Raw genomic sequence first — 21,887 nt, forward strand, 5'->3', positions numbered from 1 at the left:
AATATTTGAAATACTAATCAGTTACTGAGTCAAATGAGTCATGAAGTTCTCAAGGTTGTCATGTTGACTCCAGAATCAGCGGTCAACTACACTTCCCAGAATGCTGTGCACCCCACAAACTTGGCATTCACCCAAGACTCTCTCACATTCACATTCACAAGATTACTGATTACACACCTGGACTCAATCACCTTCATGCACCCTTTCACTGTTTAAGAACTATGAACACACACACACACACACACACACACACACACACACACACACACACACACACACACACACACACACACACACACACACACACACACACACACACACACACACACACACACACACCCCCTGTGTGTTTTTGTGCCAGTCGTTATCAAGCCTTTTGACTCACTGTTAGTTTTTTCTTGTTTGATTCAATTGCTGTATGTAGCTAGATAAAATATAAACCCAAACAGTTATTGATCTTTCAGTGTAATATGCTCCTGTCTGCCTTTGACTAGTACTTAAACTTTATTATTGTCTCAGAATTTCCATAAAAAATGTAATTTAATGTTCATTCATTCATTTTCTACCGCTTATCCGAATGTCTCGGGTCACGGGGAGCCTGTGCCTATCTCAGGCGTCGTAATTTAAAGTTTATTTTTAAATTTAAACCTTGGTGTGTGGTTCTTGTGAAGCTGTAAAAATGTACTTGCTGGAATATCAAGAACGTTCCACATATTAACTTTTTACACAGATACTTATGGTACTCCACGCAGACCAACTTTTACACAACCGCATAGTGATATCCTTCATCACATACATCACGCTTTTCTTTTTTAAACAAATAAACCTGTCAATAATACTGTGTGTGGTTGTTAGATAGATTTCTTATGTGTATGTGAGAGAGTAGCAGACTGTAGAAGGTCCCCACACACACACACACACACACACACACACACACACACACACACACACACACACACACACACTGACTGTAGGGGGTTTCTTTCCTCTCCATCAGCCAGATTTTGGTAAGTGCAGCCTCTTCACTGATGGTTGCTGTACACGTGACATGCTTGGCCGATAACCAAAGGACTTCAAAGCCCCAGACGGATGGAGATGAGCAGAGCGAACGGTCTGCCCCATTTCTGGTGTGAGCCAGGAGGGAAGGGTGAAAGAGAGAGAGAGAGAGAGTTTCAATTGACTGGAGTGTTCAAAGAATTGGACATGCATGAAGAGCAAACACCTCAATAATCACTGCTCAGTTTGCCCAAATGTACTCACTCACACACACACACACACACACACACACACACACACACACACACACACACACACACACACACACACACACACAGATCTCATCAATTTATATTCACTGTGTACAACCTTTGAATTGAGGCTAGATGAAACCTAAACCATATTCAAGTTTGCAGTTTAGAAATAGTGCACTAGAAAATATCATAGTGCATTCGGCGTCTTAATGAATGATGGTTTTGGGAAAATATGACCGTCTCTGCTAATGCAGTAGGGCAAGCTTCACTCTCTGCTCCGATGCCTCTGGCAAACATTCTCTGGCCACACACAGATCTGATCCATCATTTAACAGGCATGACTGAGAGACTGAAATTAGTAAGAGGAGGGCTACTTATTCCTATTTCTTATTTGTCTCAAGTCAAGTCAAGTCACCTTTATTGTCACATCACCACGGCACATGTGCCTTGGTGAGTGAAATTCTTGGGAGCGAGCTCCAGAAATTGCAGAACCATTTACATACAATGTGTGTTCTAGTGTGTGTTCTTCATTTGTGGAGTTACAGTACAGTTAGACAAATAAGCAACAAGCATGACTGAATGCCAGCAACAGTTACTTTAGTAATGCTTAACCCTTAATGTTGCTTCAAATAAGTCATCAAGTTGAAGATTTGATGTTTTGTTCCAAACAGGGGCTTCACATGACCTTTTTTGACTAGCACACGAACTCTAAACACATGAGACACATTTGAACTTCTCTGTTCAGTCATTAAATCTTTAAACATTCTGTGTTCATCATCAGAAAAAATCCTTTATACATAATTAATCTTCAGCTAATTCACTACAAATAAATACAGTGTATGTGATCGGATTAATCTACAACACAGGATCTGCTTCAGGAGCCAATTTTCAGGGTCAACTTCTAAAAAATTTGTTGTAGAAAAAATACCGGGTTCTTCAAGCTGTTCAAACAGTATTTTTTAGTGTATAGTTATGTTCTTGTGATTTGACACGAGCCTTCAAGCTTTCTCTGGTCAAGGTGAATTGTATATGCATGTGTTATTCCTTCTGTTTATGTTATTTCACGTATCCTTGAGTACACAAAAATGCACTTTAGAAAGAACATATCCTTGTGGTGTGTGTTTGGTTTGAATGGAAGGCCCTGACCCATCTCGTCTCTCCTCCATCTAAGTTGATGTGCCATGGCAGCTGTAGGCACACTAAACCCAGCCAACAATCTTTCTGTGTGTGTGTGTGTGTGTGTGTGTGTGTGTGTGTCTCTCTCTCTCTCTCTCTCTCTCTCTCTCTCTCTCTCTCTCTCTCTCTCTCTCTCTCTCTATCTATCTCTCTCGGAGTAGCTGCCTTGGAAAAAGGGCATGTGCTGACCTTTTATTACAAAAGCGTGCCCTTTGCTGTCCCAGGGAATGTTGTCTTTGCCTTGCAAACTTCAGGAGCGAGAGCCAGAGAGAGCGTGAGAGCCAGAGGTTGAAGGTTTAGTTTAGTGTGACTGAAGTTTATTTGTCACCTGCGCTCTTCTTCCTGTGTGTTGATAAGATACGCATAGCTGTGAGAAATCAAAGAGAGAGAAAGAAGTGGCACTGTTAAATGATAAAATCACACAGTATCATCACCCACATAAAAGGTGCTTGGGTTAAATTGCCTTCACCGTTTGATATGATACTGTGATGCAGGATAATAACCGAACTGCTAATTATGATTACGCTGCAAAGAAACAAAATGTATGAACACAAAAGACTATGAATGTGTGTTAGTTATATTTATTACATTCAATCAATTGAGAGTGAAATCAGGCTTCTCTTTCATACTGTAGGTCTCAGCACATTAAAGCCCTGGGTTGATTCTGAATGAAATTACATTAGTCTGGATCTTTTAAATGCTGAAATACACTCAAACCATATAAAAAAATTAATTAGAACATCAGTCAAATACAATACAAAAGTAAAAAAAATACACAGTGAAAAAACCTATATAAGGTACATTTTTTAAAACAATATAAATAGCACTGTTTGTGACCAAATTAAGAGGTAAAATTCTAAATAGGAGCTTTAATATGCGTTAAGCTCACTATCAGTTCATTCCGATTACATCACAGCATTAATTAATTCTGATTGGTCAGAAGCTGTTGGTTTTTTTAAGGCTGAGGAAATTTATTTAACATTTATAGCTGCAGGTTTTTGTTAGAGTCTGTATGTTTTCCACCATGAGCAAGTCTGCAGGACAGAAGACTTTCTTAATATGACAAGTGTTATTGTTATTGTCTTATTAAAGAAGAGAATGCTGAGGTAATGACTAGATTCATGCTGCTACAATGTAAGTGATACCAGGAACGAACTTGTGTTTTGTGGATGACCCACAACATTAAATGCAACTAGAAACAGATGTGTAGTTGTGCTGGGTTGTGTTATAAGTGAAAGATAACACTAGGATATGCTGTGATTGGAAAATAATCAACTCTGATAACACAAGGGCTGCATCACGTCAGCATAACTGCAGGGGTAAATGCTCGGCTCACTGAGGTTGCAGTCTTTATGTTTAAATAAGCAAGCCTAAAATAATGAATAATTATTTTAATAATCTAAGAAGCCCAAAATAATGCTTTAAAGTGAAATCTGATTATTTATACACTTCTACACCCTTCTCTATCATCTGACACACTGCTGCTTCAACATCAGAAGTGAAGCTTAAAACCCCAGACGGCTGCCATTAATAATGTAAATTTGAACTCTCTGTGGCTTCATACTGGTGGAAGTGAGATTCGCATGATACGAGTGTGTGACAGAGACTTGCTGCCATGTCCAGTGAGAGACCAGAGCTCACACTGACACCGTGTGAAGTGTAGAAATAAGAGAACATGAAGGGAAAGATCGAGGTGTTCACATCCTGGATTATTTTTAGACACATTTCATGTACATACATGTACAAAACACACACACATACTGTACACGCGCATGCAGTTCGAAGATGATTTAAGGCAGCGGTGCAACTGAGAACTGAGAATATGTTGCACTTTTCAAGCTGCAGGTTTGATGCTCTTTATGGGTGTGAAAATGAGAGCTGCATAACGGGCAGTTTGTCAGTCTGGTGGCAAACACCATGCATGGCTGCCTTTGTGCTAGATTCTGTTTGGTTTCAATGTTTACAGCAGATTAACAGTTAACACCGGTAATACACCAAACGCTATGGTGTCAGGGTATAAGTGTAGAGTGACTACCTTAATCACAAGTATACATATTGACCGTTTGTGGCCTGTTTTATTTGTGTGTGTGTGTGTGTGTGTGGGTGTGGGTGTGTGTGTGTGTGTGTGTGTGTGTGTGTGTGTGTGTGTGTATGAGCTTCACCTCTGTGTCCTCAGCACTGCAGAAGTTTTGTCAGTGTTCAAATGTAAACATGTTTTCAGAAACAGAAGTGCCATATGCTTTGTAATTGGCTCGGCAGGTGACAGATCGAATCCAACAGGTTTTGCAGCACTTCAGACTTTCCTGATGTTGTGTGATCAATTTTACAGAGCGTCTGTGTGTTATTGTGAGTAGTCATGGTGTATTGCGCTTATGTGAAAAGATGTTCAGTCAGACAGCAACACAAAAAGCACGTCAGGAATAGGTCCATATTTCCTTAGGTTCAGAAATATGGCTAGTGTGTGAAGTGAGATTTGAGTGAGCAGTTCAGGCCGGTCGGCTTTTCGACCACTGAACTTTCACGCTGAATAGATTTACACTTCAGATACAGCACCAGATTTTTAGAGGTTTGCACTCTTGTCTAGACTGTGGATAGAGCAGTCAGTAGCTGTTAGAGATTAAAGCTGCTTTGGTGCAGATTCGTTTTCTGACAGATTAAAAAGGTTAGTGGCAAAAGGACAGAAAGTTGTTCAAATCTGCAGTTGAGTCATAAATGTCATCGGTTGACAGTAATTAGTTAGTAACTTTTTCAGAAGGCCTGTCATGACAAAACAAGAGGATCTGAGACTTCTGTGGGCACAGACTCACCGAAGCTGGACAGTTTTGAGAAGAAAAGAAGATATGTATTTTAATAAGTGTCTAGTTTCAGTGCCTGTGATAGCCTCAGATCCCTATTCTTTAGCTGATGGGAGAGGAACCCGATTTGGTCCTGAGCTGTTATCACATTGTTGTCTTGTGCTGTTTGTTGTGTCAGTCAGCTTTGTGCTCGGGTCTTCATCATCGATCATTTTAATACTTCAGCAGGAAGGAATTAGTGTTGGGTCTGTGGTGAACTCGAAAATTAGTTCCTCAGGAGCTCTTGGTTGCTTAATTCCACTCAGCTACAAATTGTTATAAACTGTATACATTATTTACATTTACAATATTTACATACATTACACCTGAATGAGGATGAGGTTCCCTTCTGTGTCTGGTTCCTCTCAAGGTTTCTCCTCATATCATTTCAGGGAGATTTTGCTTGATTTTCCGTCGCCCCTGGCTTGCTCATTAGGGATAAATGTTAGCGATATATAGTAACTTAATTTCAAACTTTGAACTTATTTTTTTTATTATGTATTTTTCTATACTTATGTAAAACTGATTTGAGACATTGTGATTTGTTAAAAGCTCTATACAAATAAATTGAATTGAATTATCAGTACAGCTTAAGCTTTGCTCATATCTTGTCCAATACGAGCTGCTTTTCAGCTCACCGCTGTTGTACAAAGGTACAGACCTGCTGCCTTACCTACTGCTGCACACTTTTTGTTCACTTCTTGATCATAATGTATGAAAGTCCCAGCAGTTTCAGAATTCTCAGTCACCAAGATGACACTTTCCTCATTATGTTTGATGTGGGCATTAACTCTCTTGTCCTGTATGTCCACTATCTACACTTGTAATATAATTATAATTATATAATATAATTCTGTAGTATACTTTTACATAATAGTATAATAGTTCTCATCCACAACCATTTATTATTCATCAACAAACATAAACCTACATAATTTCATAATAGCTTACATTTACATAGATAAAAATCTATGAAAATAACTACATATAGAATAAGATTGTGTTTCAAATGTTTCTTATTTAGCAAGTAGCACCATACAGCCATGAAAATCATGAGCTGATGAGCTGAGCAAAGTTTTTGTGAGAACACCAAGGCACCATACAGAGCAGTGATTGTGACCCACAGCAGACTGCAGGATCTTCTTGGTCTGGTGCCATAAAGTTGCCGTAAAATAAATGAACCCCCTGGAATCAGGATATATAAAAGCATTTGCTCTCCAAACCACCAGATCCTGGCAGTTTTTACCCAGTGAGACAGTTGTTATGAATTTTTGATTCATGCTGATTTAGATACATCCTGCTCACTGTAATCATCGTATAAAACAAAACAATAAATGAACATACACTACTGTGCACTTCTTCTCCACAATTTTGGTCTCTGTGTCTGTTCACCATATTGCTGTTCTACCCAGTGACCACTGAGGTTGATTTTAAGAATATTTTGTACAATCTGGCTCATTTCTGGGCATAAAATGATGAAATAATCAGGTGTTATGACATACACCAGTCACTTACTCAAGCTTTATTCAGTGATTTTGATCATGGCATGAATGTTGCTATTGTTGCTAAAAGAGCTGGTTTAAATATTTCAGGGACTTCTATTATCCTGGGAATTTCAAGTGCAACAGTCAATAAAGATTGCACAGAATGGTGCAAAGAAAAAAAACATTATTTCTACATTAGGAAAGACTTGCAAGAGGTCTGAGGAAAATTTCCACACAGGTTTGAACTGAAAGAATGGCCATTGTATGTTAAATGACCAGACTGTATAACTATGATGAGCAGAAAAGCATCTCAGAATGCATACAAAGTTCATTTCAGTTCATTTAAGTCTCATTGAAACCGAACAGTAAAACATTTTCCAGTCTTCAGTTCCAAACCAAAAAGAATAAAATATATATTAAAATATCACCATGTGAGTTTTCCAAGGTGCCAATCACGTTATTATATTCATTCATTCATTCATTTTCTACCGCTTATTCGAACTTCTCTGGTCACGGGTCTCAGGCGTCAATGGGCATCAAGGCAGGATACACCCTGGATGGAGTGCCAACCCATCGCAGGGCACACACACACACTCTCATTCACTCATTCAGTCACACACTACGGACAATTTTCCAGAGAGGCCAATCAACCTACCATGCTTTATTTCTGCTTCTAACCTTCACGAAGCGAAGGTGTTTGCTCAAGTGCCGAATTAATGACATTGGATCACACAGCTAAATACATTCAAGGCAATAACCTGAATTAAATTTGTAATATCAAAAAACTATTATGTGAAGTGATTCATGCTTTCGCACGGTGTCTATTCATGAATGTGAAGGAACAGGTATTTATTTGACAGATCTCATCTGGTTACTGCAGCATTTTTCTATGCTTATGATTACGTGGATTAGTACCAGATCTGTCATTTGGGTGTGATTGTCCTCAGAGCCACATGTGGTACCAGCTAAGCTATCAGGCAATACATGTTCTGTCAACAAGGGCGTATCTGGTACTGGATTAGAGGTTAGGTCTACAGCCTGTGTAGAGATGTGCGGTGTACACAAATACCATAGTGAGAGGCTTTATACCACATACACTGGAACAGGACACTGAGAATTGGCTCCTTTAGAAGAGCTAGCTTGTATTACTTTGAAAAGTAGCCTCGTAACAGCCAGTGCAGTTCTCCCACTAGTATCTCTAAAGGTCACGGCCTTACAACTTCTTATTCCTTTTGACGACGATTAAAGCAAAAAAAAAAACATGTAGTGCTCATTTAAAATACGACATCTTTTGTTATCCAATTTGCTTTTTTATAAAGGGAATAAAAATTTACAAACCGCACACAAAGTCATTCATCAGCTTTTTGCCAAACCAATTAATTCCTGCACACAGGCTCTGATGGAGTCGCTGATACATTTTTTGAATCCTTTGTTTTGGTGTGTGTGTGTGTGTGTGTGTGTGTGTGTGTGTGTGTGTGTGTGTGTGTGTGTGTGTGGTATGTTTTTCCTAGGGCCGTAATTCTTTTTTGCCTCCTAAGAAAATGTCAGTATATCCACAAATCACATTGCCCTTTGGTTTTTATTGGACAGTGGTATTGTAGACTGAATTGTTTGTTTTGTTGTTTTGATCATGAAGTTGTAAAATGTCTTATTAAAGGACTACATAAGGAAAATGGGCTTTTAAATTACAGATAAATAGCATTATAGCAGTCAACAAGCAGAGATTCTTTCTTGTACTTAGTGGCTGGAGGAGAACTGGTGTAAGTATAGCACCTGCATGCTCAATTTAGACTTTTTAGTTAACATTTTAACATTAATTTTATGTGAGGATGTATAATAAATATGTGCATATATTTATTTGTGGAGTGTTTGTGTGTGTGTGTGTGTGTGTTCCATGAGGGACTGGAGCTTTATTGGGCTTGTGGGATTGCTGTTCCTGGGAGTCGAGCTCACTGAAGCATTATGCATGGCTGAAAGTGAAGATGCCTGTTTTTTCCATGAACCTTTGAACTCATGGACAAATACATGCACACACACACACACACACACACACACACACACACACACACACACACACACACACACACATTCAAATATAAGCATGTGCCTAAAGTTGTTTTGATACAATCTGTATCATGAAGAACCAGCTTTTGTTAAGGCTGCATTTCTCCATGTCTGTTTATCTTTGTGGTATTCTCCGGGACAGGCTCAGTGTAAAGATTACGCTACACAGGAAACGTTGTCTCGACCAGAAGACTGCTATAATGAAGTTAAGGCAAGAAGGAAATGAATTTATTTACTGTTTTTTAGAGAATTTCTTTTGTTTAGCACAGATGCCCTAAACATGATATTATCTCTGTCCATGAGACTTTATAACCTTGTGCTAATGTGATAGAATGTATTGTAATGTGATTTAGTGAGTTAGTGTGAATTTGGGCCATATCATGCCCATCTTGTTGCTGCAGGGCATAGTTTGCATTTGTGTAGTTCTGCCTAACTGTGTGTGTGTGTGTGTGTGTGTGTGTGTGTGTGTGTGTGTGTGTGTGTGTGTGTGTGTGTGTGTGTGTGTGTGTGTGTGTGGTAAGATTGCCTTATTCTCATTTCATCTCTGCCCTGGCTTGGCTCTGGTGCTGCGGCTCTGTGGTTAGAGTCTGGCAAGCTGCTCAGTTTATTCTCTTTGAAGTGCCAACCTGCACAGCAAAAACCTGCAAAACACACAACTCTCTCTCTCTCTCTCTCTCACACACACACACACACACACACACACACACACACACACACACACACACACACACACTCTCTCTCTCTCTCTCTCTCTCTCTCTCTCTCTCTCTCTCTCTCTTTCTCTCTCTTTCTCTCTCTTCAAACACACACACATACACACACAAACTTTATAGGACATCACGGGATGTAAATAGATTATAAACAGTTGACAGTAAACAGCCATAAATACAAAAACAGAAGTATTTTTGTAGTAGCAGGACAAGAAAGATTTGCATTTTAAACACAATTTCAAACCAGACCTTTTACAGAATGATGGATGCTTTTGAGTCTGTCATAAAGAAAAAGAAAATTGAACCAGACAGAATAATCCTGCAAGCAACGGATTGTTTTAATCCAAAAACAACGGCAAAAAAACGGTATAAAGCCTAACTTTATTATTTGCATATCATCATATCATGCTTGTAGTTTTCTGTAAATAATCTGATGGTATTATAATATGATGATATCACCGGGTGACAAAAACGTTCGAGTTCTCAGAAAGAGAAATGTCTTGACATGTTTATTTATAAATACCACATTGAGAAACTAACAGCGTGAATAGAGCGAAACTTAGACTGTCTCCGTTTTTAGAACGTCTTTCTGGAGCTATTGAATAAAGGATGTTTAACGGTGTGCACTTTCAGAAAGTACACAGGACTGAACTGGATGTATCAGAAAGATACACAGAGAAGTGATAAGTGATGGCAGTAATTTACACAAACATATGTGCAGTATTGTAAAAACTAAAGATTTCCAGGTTAAATAAAGCAGTGGAGAGTTTAAATCAGTGAGATGTAGAAACCTGAAAATATATTTGAGATCTCAGTCAGTGTGGTATCCTTATAGCAGTATGTAGTAATGGCCAGATCGGGATCCTGTGGGATCAACAAAATGTTGCAGGCAGTTTATTTCTTGCATGTGTGTGAGCAGGCAGTCAGATATGAAGCTCACAAGATGATGAAAGAGCACAGTCATTAACAAGAGAGCATTTACAGCTTTCTGTCCTGTACTACTGAATGCTTAACTGACTACATTGTATTCTTATAAATTAATTTAATATTATGGACAGGTGTAAATGGTGTACTGAGCAGGCGGGATTACACAAATATTTTAAGCAGCTTCCGGATCTGAAAAACAGCCCTTAAAAGCCATCTTTGGCTCAATAGACTCCTGCTCATCAGGATTGCTGTACCTTGTGAACCGAGGAGGTTTTGAGTTATGGAAAATTTGTCATGCTGGACCCTCATACGTTTGCTCTATCACATTCTTTCCCATCCATGTCTGAAAGTCAGTTGCACGCACAGATGCACGGCCCCTCCCTCTTTTATGCACACACAGGACTGATAAAGCCGTCAGTAACAGGCTGCACAGAGGGCACTGCTCCGTGTGACAGTGCCGTGTTTGTTTTCCTTTCTCAGGGGCCAGTGGAACACATGTCAGTGGCTTTTGCTTCTTCAGCCACAGCTGCTCAGCCTGCTTGCCTCCTTTCGGTTCAGATAGCACAATCAGATAGTGGCCACATATCATTACGGGAAGCTCTTAACCAATTCATGGATCTTGTTGGCACAGTTGGGGTTCGGAGAAAGCAAGAGATGCAGAGAGCCTATAATATGCTGGTATGTGATCTCTAAATATGATTAACTCTGAGGTCAAAACCAGCCTGCTGGATAAGGACAAGAACAAAGGTCAGCACTCAAACAGGGCAGCCTAGTAAGTCTCTCTTAAATCTTTCTTTGTGTAATCTCGGTCCATTCACTGCACAAAGACGAGAGATGTGCACTCTTATGGGGAGAGACAAAGAGCAGACATTCCCTGCCTCTGTTCTCCCAGGAATTATAGAGTTTCATTTGATGAGAAAAGAGGAGGAGGGGGTAGGGGGTGTGTATGGGGCACCAGAAAGAGGAGAGCAGGACGGGGTCGCTGGTATAGAAAAGGAGATGAGAGGAGAGGCAAGAACAAAAGGGCAAGGGCAAAGTGTTGAAGAGGTGACGATTGTGCAGGATGGCATGAAAGGGAGGTTGAAGGGATAGAGAGAGAGAGGGAGAGAGAGAGAGAGAGAGAGAGAGAGAGAGAGAGAGAGAGAGAGAGAGAGAGAGAGAGAGAGGGAAAAGTAAATAAATGTGGGTGGGGTGAGCTTCAAGGATGAAGAATGCACTGTTAAAAGTCGCTGCTAATTCACTTTATCCAGACACCAAATGTATTGCTTACATAACTTGACTGAAAGGTCATGAGTACTTTTTTAATGTTTAACTATTATTCGCTTATGTCATGTAGTTATGGTTTATTTCCTAGTATTGCTTCAAATTTAACTAGTGCCATGGATTCATCAAATTGACAATGAACACATAACTTCATCCATTTATATGTTTTGTCATCAGTTAGTTCATCAGGCCAGATGGTAAATGTAATGATCTCTGAAAGTCTGTGAAAAACCCTCCTCTTGCTGAGCTAAGTAAATTCAGTTAAGTAAATTAAAATTCATGTGACCAGATAAACTGCAGAGGCTTTTTTAAAACTACGGCCAGGCTTTTTTATTTGATATATTATCAGTTATACTACAGATTTTTGTCAATAACACATTTAAATCTGTTGCGGTACTTCACCAGTTAGACGTTTCTGCTTCTGTAAAAAATATAAAAATCTCTCTGGGGTTCTACTTTAATGTGGATGATGATTAATAAATTCATAGATTCATGAGGTTGAGCGCACAGCAAGAGAAAACAGAGGAGATTATTCTGAGAAAAGGTAGTTCTGAAGAATAGAGATGACCACAGAGAAAAAGACAGCTCTTTTGTAGAGTGACTTCCCTTTACTTAGCACAGTACGGTGTCCATCTTGCTGAACCACAGGGGATTATTCTTTGTCTAGACACGTCCAGGTCAATTTATTAACCAGTAGTTTTCTTTTCTGCCCAATCTTCCTTAATACATTCATCCAAACATACGACTTTTCTCTCTGTCCTTGTTTATGCTGTGAGCTGTAGTTGGTCCACGGTCACTGGTCCATGGTTTCATGGTCACTGCTCAGAATCCTGTTTAACATAGATGAGGTATTCGAAACCGATCACTGCTATTATATAATGAACATAACCTGCCTCTGAATATCAGACAAAATCAAGGTCTCGCTTTGTAGCTGTCTGGTTTTTCTTCAGAGAGCGGCATGAAAAACTGCAGAGTGATTTTAGAAGTTTCTGATATGTTATTTTTTCATAGCACTTTTATAGAACTGTTTATCTTCAGGTTGTTACAGGAGCCAATAATGGAGCCTCATAAAGACCAGGAACATATAAAGCCCTGTCCTGTATTCTACTTCTCCTGTCAGACATGGACTTTCTGATCCCTAGCCCACTAAAAAAGACAGACTAACCTGTCCTTGACTGAAAAATTAACTAACTTAAAACCACTGACGATTAGTATTTCAGCAGGAAAATAGTACTTTAATATGCTCAGAGGCAGCGCCTTAAAACAGTGCATTTCTTGTCAGGTATGATAAATGCCTGCATTCCAGTATGCTTAAACAATAGACCATAACAGATTTATACCTGCCACAAAGTTCAAAAATTCATATAAACTTCACTGGCTGTGTTTTAAACTTGTAATACAATGCAGGCTGTGAAAAAGAACCCGGCGTCAACAGAGGGCACGTGGTCGTAGTCCAAACCATAAACACTTATGAATAACCAACCGTTGAGAGCCTGAAGTCAAATGGGACCAGTCGCATTGTTGCGGATGCATGCTGTTAAGAGATAAGATTCTTGCTATGTGAACTCTCAATTTGTACTTGAAATGACTTAGCGTTTTTCACAGGACGTGTTGGAGTAACAAGCAAGTCTTAAATGTGTACTCCCCATGTCGATAGAGGAAATGAACTCCGGTTCCTTTCAGATGACCGGAATTGTGGACAAGTTTTACTAAACAGTCTTTTTCAAGTAATTGCTGAAGATGGAAAGTGGAAAACCAATGAGGCTTGTTTTGTCAAACACTGTTAATCTAAGTGACATGCATTGAGGAGCAGATTGCCAGACTGGCCAACTGGTGCAAATTCCATGGATTTTCTCTGTAACCAGCTACAGCAGGGGTATTTAACTAAAGAAAGGTCCAGTTACATCAAATGAATTATGTACACAAAGTCCGGACGAACTACTATCGTGACTGACTGTTAGCTTATAATGGTAAAACGTTGATAATTAGTTTATGGCTATAAAAAAGGAAACACATAAGTGATTATGTTTTATTTTGTTCTGGTGCTTCATATTACCGCTTTTGACAAAGGAGACATCTGATTTTTGTACTCGAAGTGCAGAATTAAAGCATGCTTCTCCGTTTAGTTGTCTTTACATGTTGCTTTCATCCACAGCTTTTTTTAAAAACAATTTGCTGGCAGCTAAATAATTTACCACAATGCATGTGATTAGATGACCACAAGAGAGGATCTGAGATGTGGTAGCTCAGTGGTTAAGGTGACCCTAACCTAGGTCTACTGACCGGAAGGTAATGGGTTCAAATCACAGGTCCACCAAGCTGGCCACTGATGGGCCCTTAAGCAAGGCCCTTAACCCTCAATTGCTCAGTTGTATAAATTAGTATTTGTATAAAAATAAAAAGTAAGTCACTCTGGATAAAGAGTCTGCTAAATGCCAGAAATGTAAATCTGGTACAGAAACCATGTAGGTTTCATGTTTTGCTTTAAAAAATGGAGTCAATGAGTTACAGTCAGTTTTGTTTCACATGTTTATTGGTTCTGCAGAAGCATATTTTCAGGTACTCGGTTCACTTCTGAAATAATTCAGCTCTAGGTCTTCATGCGGAACACAATTCACCAGATGATGACCCCTGGGCTATGGACTTAATGCCCCACAGTCTGGCTTTCTAACACACAAAGATGTCCTTATAGCCGTCCACCACCACCAGTCACATCCAACTTATTTTTAGAGTAGTCTTGTCAGAGAAAAATATAATCCAATGAGTGACATCTAGCCCAGTGGTTTATGAGATTAATATAGGGCCAGGCTCCTAATAGCTCTAGCAGAGGCGCTCCTTTACTTGCTTCATCAGCATGCTAACTTAGATCTCAGTGCCTATATAGGCAGAAGCATGCAACATAGAGTGCAAATTTAAAAGCAACAGAAATATCCTCGGGCATTTAGGATTTAAGAGCACAGGACTGGAGTATCTGTTAGCCTGTCAGAACTGACACCGCTCATCTGCAGGAACAAGCAGGAGAGAAGAGATGTGCGATTAAAGCGGGGGGAGTGCCCGAACGGGAGGCTGGTTTTGAAACTTTAGCTATCAGCACAATTCAGAAATGCACAATAATGACAAAGTGACCCTGCTAAGCATCCTCCCTCTGTTTTCTGCCCTGGGAATGTCCTTGCATCCAGGAATTCCTCCATCCAAGTAAGATTCCTTATGTTCTCATAAGCCGCAATGGGAAAGTGGTTCTTTTCATGGCCAGCCATTATATAGAGAATGTATTGTTTGAAATATCCGGTGTACGGCTGAATTCTGCTCTGAAAAAGCTTAATGTGTTGATGCATTCAAGTCGGAGAAAATGGAGCTGCCTCATCATATTCACAAACTCACAAAAATGTTTAACCCGATTTTACAAAAGTGTAATGTTTGCACGTGTCAGAATCAGGACGCACAAACTACCGCACGGGCGTGTGTTTAATTCATCAGCATGTCTTTATGCCACAGAGTCAGTGCTGATGTGGAATAGTTTATAGTTACAGGAGACGAGGGAGCAGGCTTTAGAGCATCACTTGTATATTCATCTCACAGAAATATGAATTAATTCAATTCATGCAGGTAATAGATTAGCATAATTCAGACTTGCTGGCACAAGAAAACAGAAAAAGAAAAAAAAGGGCTGCTTAATGCAATATGAATTCTTCCTGCTGTGTCTGTGTGTGTGTGTGTGTGTGTGTTTTTACTGTGTACTGCAGCCTCCTGTGTCAGTTAGCTGTTCCTCCATGTGTGTGAGAGTTGTGTGCATGACTCACGGTATCTGCAGGAGGTATCTTTGATTTGTCAGACCACTAATTTGGTCCACATTGTAGCATCTGTAAGTAGAGCAGTGCTGCATCCCCTTTGTGTAATCCTACTTGTGCTGTAATCATTATTTTAGTGCTACAAACAGTGCAGTTTGAGAGGGCTATATTTGGGTGGTTGTTTGCTTGAAGAAGCGCTGCTTATTCCGAAGCTGAGAGTTCCCAGGAGCTCCAGTACTCTGCTTTTGTTGTTTGTTTTCATTCCAGATTTGAGGTGAAGCTACAGTTCAAATGTGCCTTGGTTGTTTTTCTTGAAATGTGCATAAATGCTGTGTGTTTGGCCCTTAAGTAAATAGTGTTCCGTGTCTCATGGATGGGCCGAGCAATCGTCCTTTTAGAGGAAATTGCAGTCATACCTTTAGACTCTTGCTCCTTTCTGAGGCCTTGGATTTGATAAGACCTGACATGATGGAACATCAGGCTGTTTACAGAATTCCCAATGGGAGCAGTATAGAAATGGTATTTCCTCTACATATATCAGTAGCACACATTCCCCTAGCCTTCTCCCGTATAAAGAAATATCATATCTTACAATATTTTTACATTAATCCATCAACTTCTTCAGGCACACACACATTAGTGCATGTATTCTCTTTAAAAACAGTATATTTTTCTTAGTTTTTTCTCGCATAAGCCCATGAACAAGGGATTTAGAGCGATTAGCAGAGAGCAACCGCACATTTTGTGGTTTACTTTGTGGAGGTCTGTTTATTGGGTTTAAACTAATCTTGAGGTATTCTTGACCAGCCGTTGCCCTGAAGCAGACAGTTGTACCATTAGATTCTAACCTCATTATTGGCTGGAGATGAACTGAAATATGAAAGGCAAAGAATCTGTGCAATAACATAGCATCAGGACTCTTACACTGGCCTGCCATGGCATGTACTGCTTTTATTTAAAGCTTTGAACTCAAGCTTCGAGCCAGGCTCATATTCACTCTTCCTTCTGTCGTTCTTTAGGTATGGCCTCGCAAGTGCAAGTCTTTTCCCCCCACACTCTCCAGTCAAGTGCCTTCTTTAGCGTGAAGAAACTGAAGGTGGAGCAAAGTTGCAACTGGGATATGACAGGGTACGGCACGCACAGCAAGGTCTACAGTCAGAACAGCAAGCAGAGCGTGTCTGCTGCCCCAGTGGCCCTTAACGCCACCTCTCTCCAGGTCTCCAACTCCTCCCTACCATACGAGCAGGCTCTACTTTTCCCTGCCAGCTCTGGCCACATTGTAGTAGCCTCGGCGAGTAGCACGTCTGGGGTGGCCGGCCAGCTTCTGGGTAGCACAGGTTGCAGTAGTGGCAGTGGCAGTGGAGGGCACAACCTGACGCGCCGCAGCACTGTGAGCTTGCTGGATACATACCAGCGATGCGGGCTTAAGCGCAAGAGTGAGGAGTTAGACAACAACAACGGCAGCGGAAGCAGCGTGCACGTGGTGGAAGAGCTGCAGCAGCCTCCAGCAGCACCAATGCTCCAGAACAATGGCCAGAGTGGCCCAACAGGCACCGTGGCCACTGCCTCCACAACAGCCACATCCAAGACCAGTGGCGCCAACAGTGAGGGGGACTATCAGCTCCTGCAGCATGAAGTTCTGTGCTCCATGACCAACACATATGAGGTGCTGGAGTTCTTAGGCCGAGGGACCTTTGGGCAGGTGGTGAAGTGCTGGAAGCGTGGTACAAGTGAGATTGTGGCCATCAAGATCCTGAAGAACCACCCATCATACGCGCGCCAGGGCCAGATTGAGGTCAGCATCCTGGCACGCCTTAGCACAGAGAGTGCGGATGACTACAACTTTGTGCGGGCGTACGAGTGCTTTCAGCATAAGAACCACACGTGCCTGGTCTTTGAGATGTTGGAACAGAACCTGTACGACTTCCTCAAGCAGAACAAGTTCAGCCCACTGCCCCTCAAGTATATCCGGCCCATTTTGCAGCAAGTGGCTACGGCGCTGATGAAGCTGAAGAGTCTGGGGTTGATTCATGCCGACCTGAAGCCTGAGAACATCATGCTGGTGGATCCTGCTCGGCAACCCTACAGAGTCAAAGTCATTGACTTTGGCTCTGCAAGTCATGTGTCCAAAGCTGTGTGCTCCACTTACCTCCAGTCCAGATACTACAGGTAAGACAGCTCATGTTTTAGATTTAGCAAATCGTTTTCACTGTGCGTTAATATCTCATATATCTTGAGTGAATTATTTGTTAATTTCTTGGGTAATTTTTGTACTTTTCTGGTTATTTTATTTCAAAGTTTCATTTAGACGGTGAGACAGAGAAAATACATACAGACTCACTGAGAATTCAGCTTCTTATTAAGCTTAGTGTGCTAAAATGAGCAAGTTATCTGGATTGCTAAGTGAAACGTTCAAGGTTAATGATGGTCTGTTTGACTTCTACAACATATTATATGCATTTTTGTCAGTGTCTTGTTTTTCATACTTGGACATTGGATATGTGATTTATGCATTAGAAAAACCACCTAGAGAAATTGGGCCTTGAAATCAAGCCTTTAACAATTGGGCTTGTTGCATTTAGGGACATGCCGCTTTCTTCACCTGACCCTAACGTCATTGCAAATTGTTTCCCCTCAGGGTTGTAGGACATGGGGTCAGACCGAGTTCTGCAGTAAAGCCTCATTGTAATCCACACCAGAACATCAACATTAGAAACAGATGACTTGCTTGAAAGCTTACATTTTCTTTACTCATAGTTTTCATTTCAATCTAGCTATGTTTAGGTTTTAATGGAGAGGTGAGGATTTCGTCAGGAATCAGGACTGTTTAAACAGAAGCCTGCATTGTTTGGGTTTGAATGAGCCACTTTAGATCAGAGCCTAAGTGTATGAAAATTACAAGACCATGCAAGAAAACCTCTGAGGAGGTCAGTCTGAGTGCCGCCAGATGTGCATCTTGTTTTTGGAAGTGTTGCCTTGAGAATGCAAGGACCAGTGTTACTAATTAACGTTAATGAGGTCACAAACCTAACATGGCAAATGTCTTGTTTGGGGATGTGTGTGGAGGTGAGTGAGAAAAAAAACAACAGAAAAACTTGCATCAAGCCTGTAGAAATATTTAGCTTTGCAACAAGCTCTAGTTTGGAGAATGTATGGGAGTGAAAATCAAAAGCTATAAAAAAAAAACTGGGTCACTGCAAATGAGTATTTAATTAAATGTTCTGTCCTCGTTTAGTTAAGATCTTTCAATGATACACATAGATTTATTATCAGTAAAAAGAATTTTGGGTGCAGTGCAGTGTTGTCATCTGTAAAGATTCAGTGTAGCCTCTGAGAATTTGCTTAGTGAAATACTATGTTTTGTTATTTTGAAAATGTGCTTGTTTTGGTTTGAACAAATAGTTGGTTATGAAAAAAATAACCAAGCATTAGATTTACTTTTGGTTATTTGAAAAGGAGATACTTATACATAAAAAATGTGTCTCAATATCCCACAAATACTCAATGAACAGCCAAAATTTTGTGCTGTATCAAATCCTGTTTAAATTAATAACAAGGAAGAGAGAATGAAACAAGGTCACAAAATTGACCACTCTCTGTTGCTGAAGATGGCCTCACATGGACAGACTAGAGATGCATGAGAGTACTGTGGATGGTACCACTTAGAAACCATGAAGATGGCTTTTAGACTGCAATTGATACAAACACTTTTGCTACGATGGCTTACGACTACAATTGCTATGATAGCTTTAGGACTGCAATTACCATGAACAGTTTTATACTTTTTTTCTCCATCAGTGAACATATCCACAGACTTCATGTTAAAACTAGAGTAAATTTCCTGGTTATACCTTTGAAATATTTTTGACCATACAATGCACTGTTACAGAATGAAAATGATTTATAATCACACTATCAGATGTCAGCTCGACGAGGATGGGTTTTCTTTTGAGATGAGATAAGAGATGAGATGTTTCTTGCTGATATTGCCTCAGGATTTTTTCTGTCACCACTTGCTTGCTGATTATGGATAAATGTCTAAATGTAATAATTATATCCTGAATTTAATATTTACAACTGCTTTGTGACAATTCCCATTGTTAAAACTGAATATATATATATATTGAATATAAAACTGAATTGAGTTGAAAGCACAAATTGATTGGGTTTTGATTGGATAATTCTGTCAGTTTAAACTGATATTATGGATTTTCAGAATATCCGGTAGATATTATAAAGCAACAATCACTTAATAACTTTTTTAAAATAATTTGGTTATGTTTCTTTGAATACAGATCAGTCTTTAAATTTTTGTCACAATACATTATGGCAGAGTGAAAGGATTTTCTTCACATATCCCAACTTGTTAGGAGGTTAAGGTCAGATATGATTCAATGCCCCTGGAGCAGAGAGGGTTAAGGGCCTTACTTATAGACAGCTTGGCAGTGCTGGGGCTTGAACCCCAACCTTCAGATGAACAATCCAGAGATTTAACAATTTTTCCTCTATACCACTTCTGTAGAGATATATATCTGTGCCATGCTGGTATAGAGTGTACTGTTGCCACCTCAAAGCTCTAGGTTCTTTAGTTCATTCCCTGTTTGTGTGGTTTTCTCAATGTGAGCTTTCTCTGGGTCTCTGGTTTCTGTCCATCTCCCAAAGGCATAGAATAAAAGCCTTTAAAGCATTGTGAAATTCTTTCTTCACATATCCCAAATTTGGTAGTTAGTGTCAGAGTGCAGGGTCAACCAAGATACAGCATGACCTGGAGCAAAGAGGGCTAAGGGCCTTGCTCAAGGGCCCAACAGTGACAGCTTGGAAATGCTGGGGCTTGAAACTTAATCTTCCAATCAAGAACCCAGAGCTTTTACCACTTCAGCCACCACTACTCATGCTTCTAGTTAGAACAGCTACATTTTTACATTTTTTTTGTGTTTATGTGTGTCTGGGCTCTGCATCCATCCAGGATTTATACCAGGATGTGTTCCTGTGACATGCTTACAGATCTGCAGCCACCCTGATCAGGATATAGTGGTTACTCAAGATGAATAAATGAATGAATAAATAACTAAATGTAATTTTTGGTTTTCACATAATTAGTATGATGGATAATTGCAGAGCAGTTTAGCTTGACATGTTTGCATTTCTGTATTTCAGAAAACATCAGGATTTATGCCTGCAGCAGATAATAGTGCTGTTTACTGGCATTCTCTATAATGATTTTACATATATTGCATTGTTCTTTAAAAAAAGAAGAAGAAAAAAAAGATGACATACATTCAGATAGGGTCATTCAAAAGGGGACTAGACATAGTACACTCTGCTTCAGACTGGATTACACTCCTGGTACAAACCCTGAAATTAAATCTGACAGTGTGTACTTTACATTTGTAGTCATGTCATCTTACACCTAATGTGCTACAGTACAGAGCCAAAACATTCTTTACGTACTGTACGGACCTCTCGGAATATCATGATATTGGGCATGCATGCATGTGTTGCGTTATAGCGAGACGTGGGTGAACGAGGTCAGTTATGTGCAAAGAGTGGGCTGTGAAGTGTAATTACCAGCAGCCGTGAGTCTTGTCCTGTGTGGGAGTGCACGAAAAGGATGATCCCCTTAATTTCTTCTTGGCAGGAATGAAGCGGCAAACTACATCTGACACTGAGCAGACTTTTATTAGTTACCACTTACCAGCCTCGTGTATGTCTGTTTGTTTTTTCAAGAATATACGATCTTATACAGTCCGTCAATATTGCAGCTCAAAGGGATAAGAGATAAAAATCAGAGAATGAGATCAGCCCTCACTTAGAACGTAATCCATGTTAACTCCGCTCCTCAGATCCATGGGATTTTGCCTCTTCTAAGAGCTACATGCACATGTACATGTTCATACAATTGCACACAGCTCTTCAGCTCCAGCAGTGACCCAAGTGAAGCAGCCTCCTACAGGTTTCACCTCCTCAGGGAAAGATCACAGTTTCTGGCACATACTGTCTGTTCAATAGAGGTCTTATTCAGCTAAAATGGGAACTCTGTCTCTCTTTCTCTCTTTGTCTCTCTCATATTGTAAGTGCTCAGGTTGGTGAGCAACAGAAAGGCTGGGTCTTTGGAAGAATCTGCTGCAAATACTGTGATAAATTGCTGCCACTGTTGAAGCTCCTTGAGAATACATGACTGATTTCCTATCTCAGATCAGATTTGAGAACTGATAGTCAGTGAGTCTCCCTGCTGATTTGGCACACAAGGAGACCACAAGAGAGAAATAATGTACTGTAAAGGCTCTCCGGATCAGAAACCAGCTTTCCTATTTCTTTCAGTCTGTCTCAGCCTTGTAAATCTATATTGATTTGTAAATTGTATATAATCAGCAAAAAAAAAAAGGGGGTG

The 21,887-nt window shown here is 40.1% G+C and overlaps 1 protein-coding gene across 5 annotated transcripts in view; it reads left to right on the top strand.

Annotated features, from left to right (window-relative positions):
• hipk2 (homeodomain interacting protein kinase 2) overlaps positions 1–21,887 on the top strand; it is an 86,426-nt gene that overhangs the window by 8,557 nt on the left and 55,982 nt on the right. For 2 of the 5 annotated variants that reach the window (XM_027161505.2, XM_027161506.2), the window contains exon 2: positions 16,516–17,665. In XM_027161505.2, coding sequence (XP_027017306.1) covers positions 16,516–17,665 — 1,150 coding nt within the window. Of the gene's footprint in view, positions 1–10,883; positions 11,124–11,196; positions 11,218–15,991; positions 16,016–16,515; positions 17,666–21,887 lie in introns of those variants that run through there. The other 3 variants (XM_027161509.2, XM_027161507.2, XM_047822485.1) reach the window with 3 other exon arrangements.

Source organism: Tachysurus fulvidraco, chromosome 13, assembly GCF_022655615.1.
Source record: "Tachysurus fulvidraco isolate hzauxx_2018 chromosome 13, HZAU_PFXX_2.0, whole genome shotgun sequence".
Classification (NCBI taxonomy): domain Eukaryota; kingdom Metazoa; phylum Chordata; class Actinopteri; order Siluriformes; family Bagridae; genus Tachysurus; species Tachysurus fulvidraco.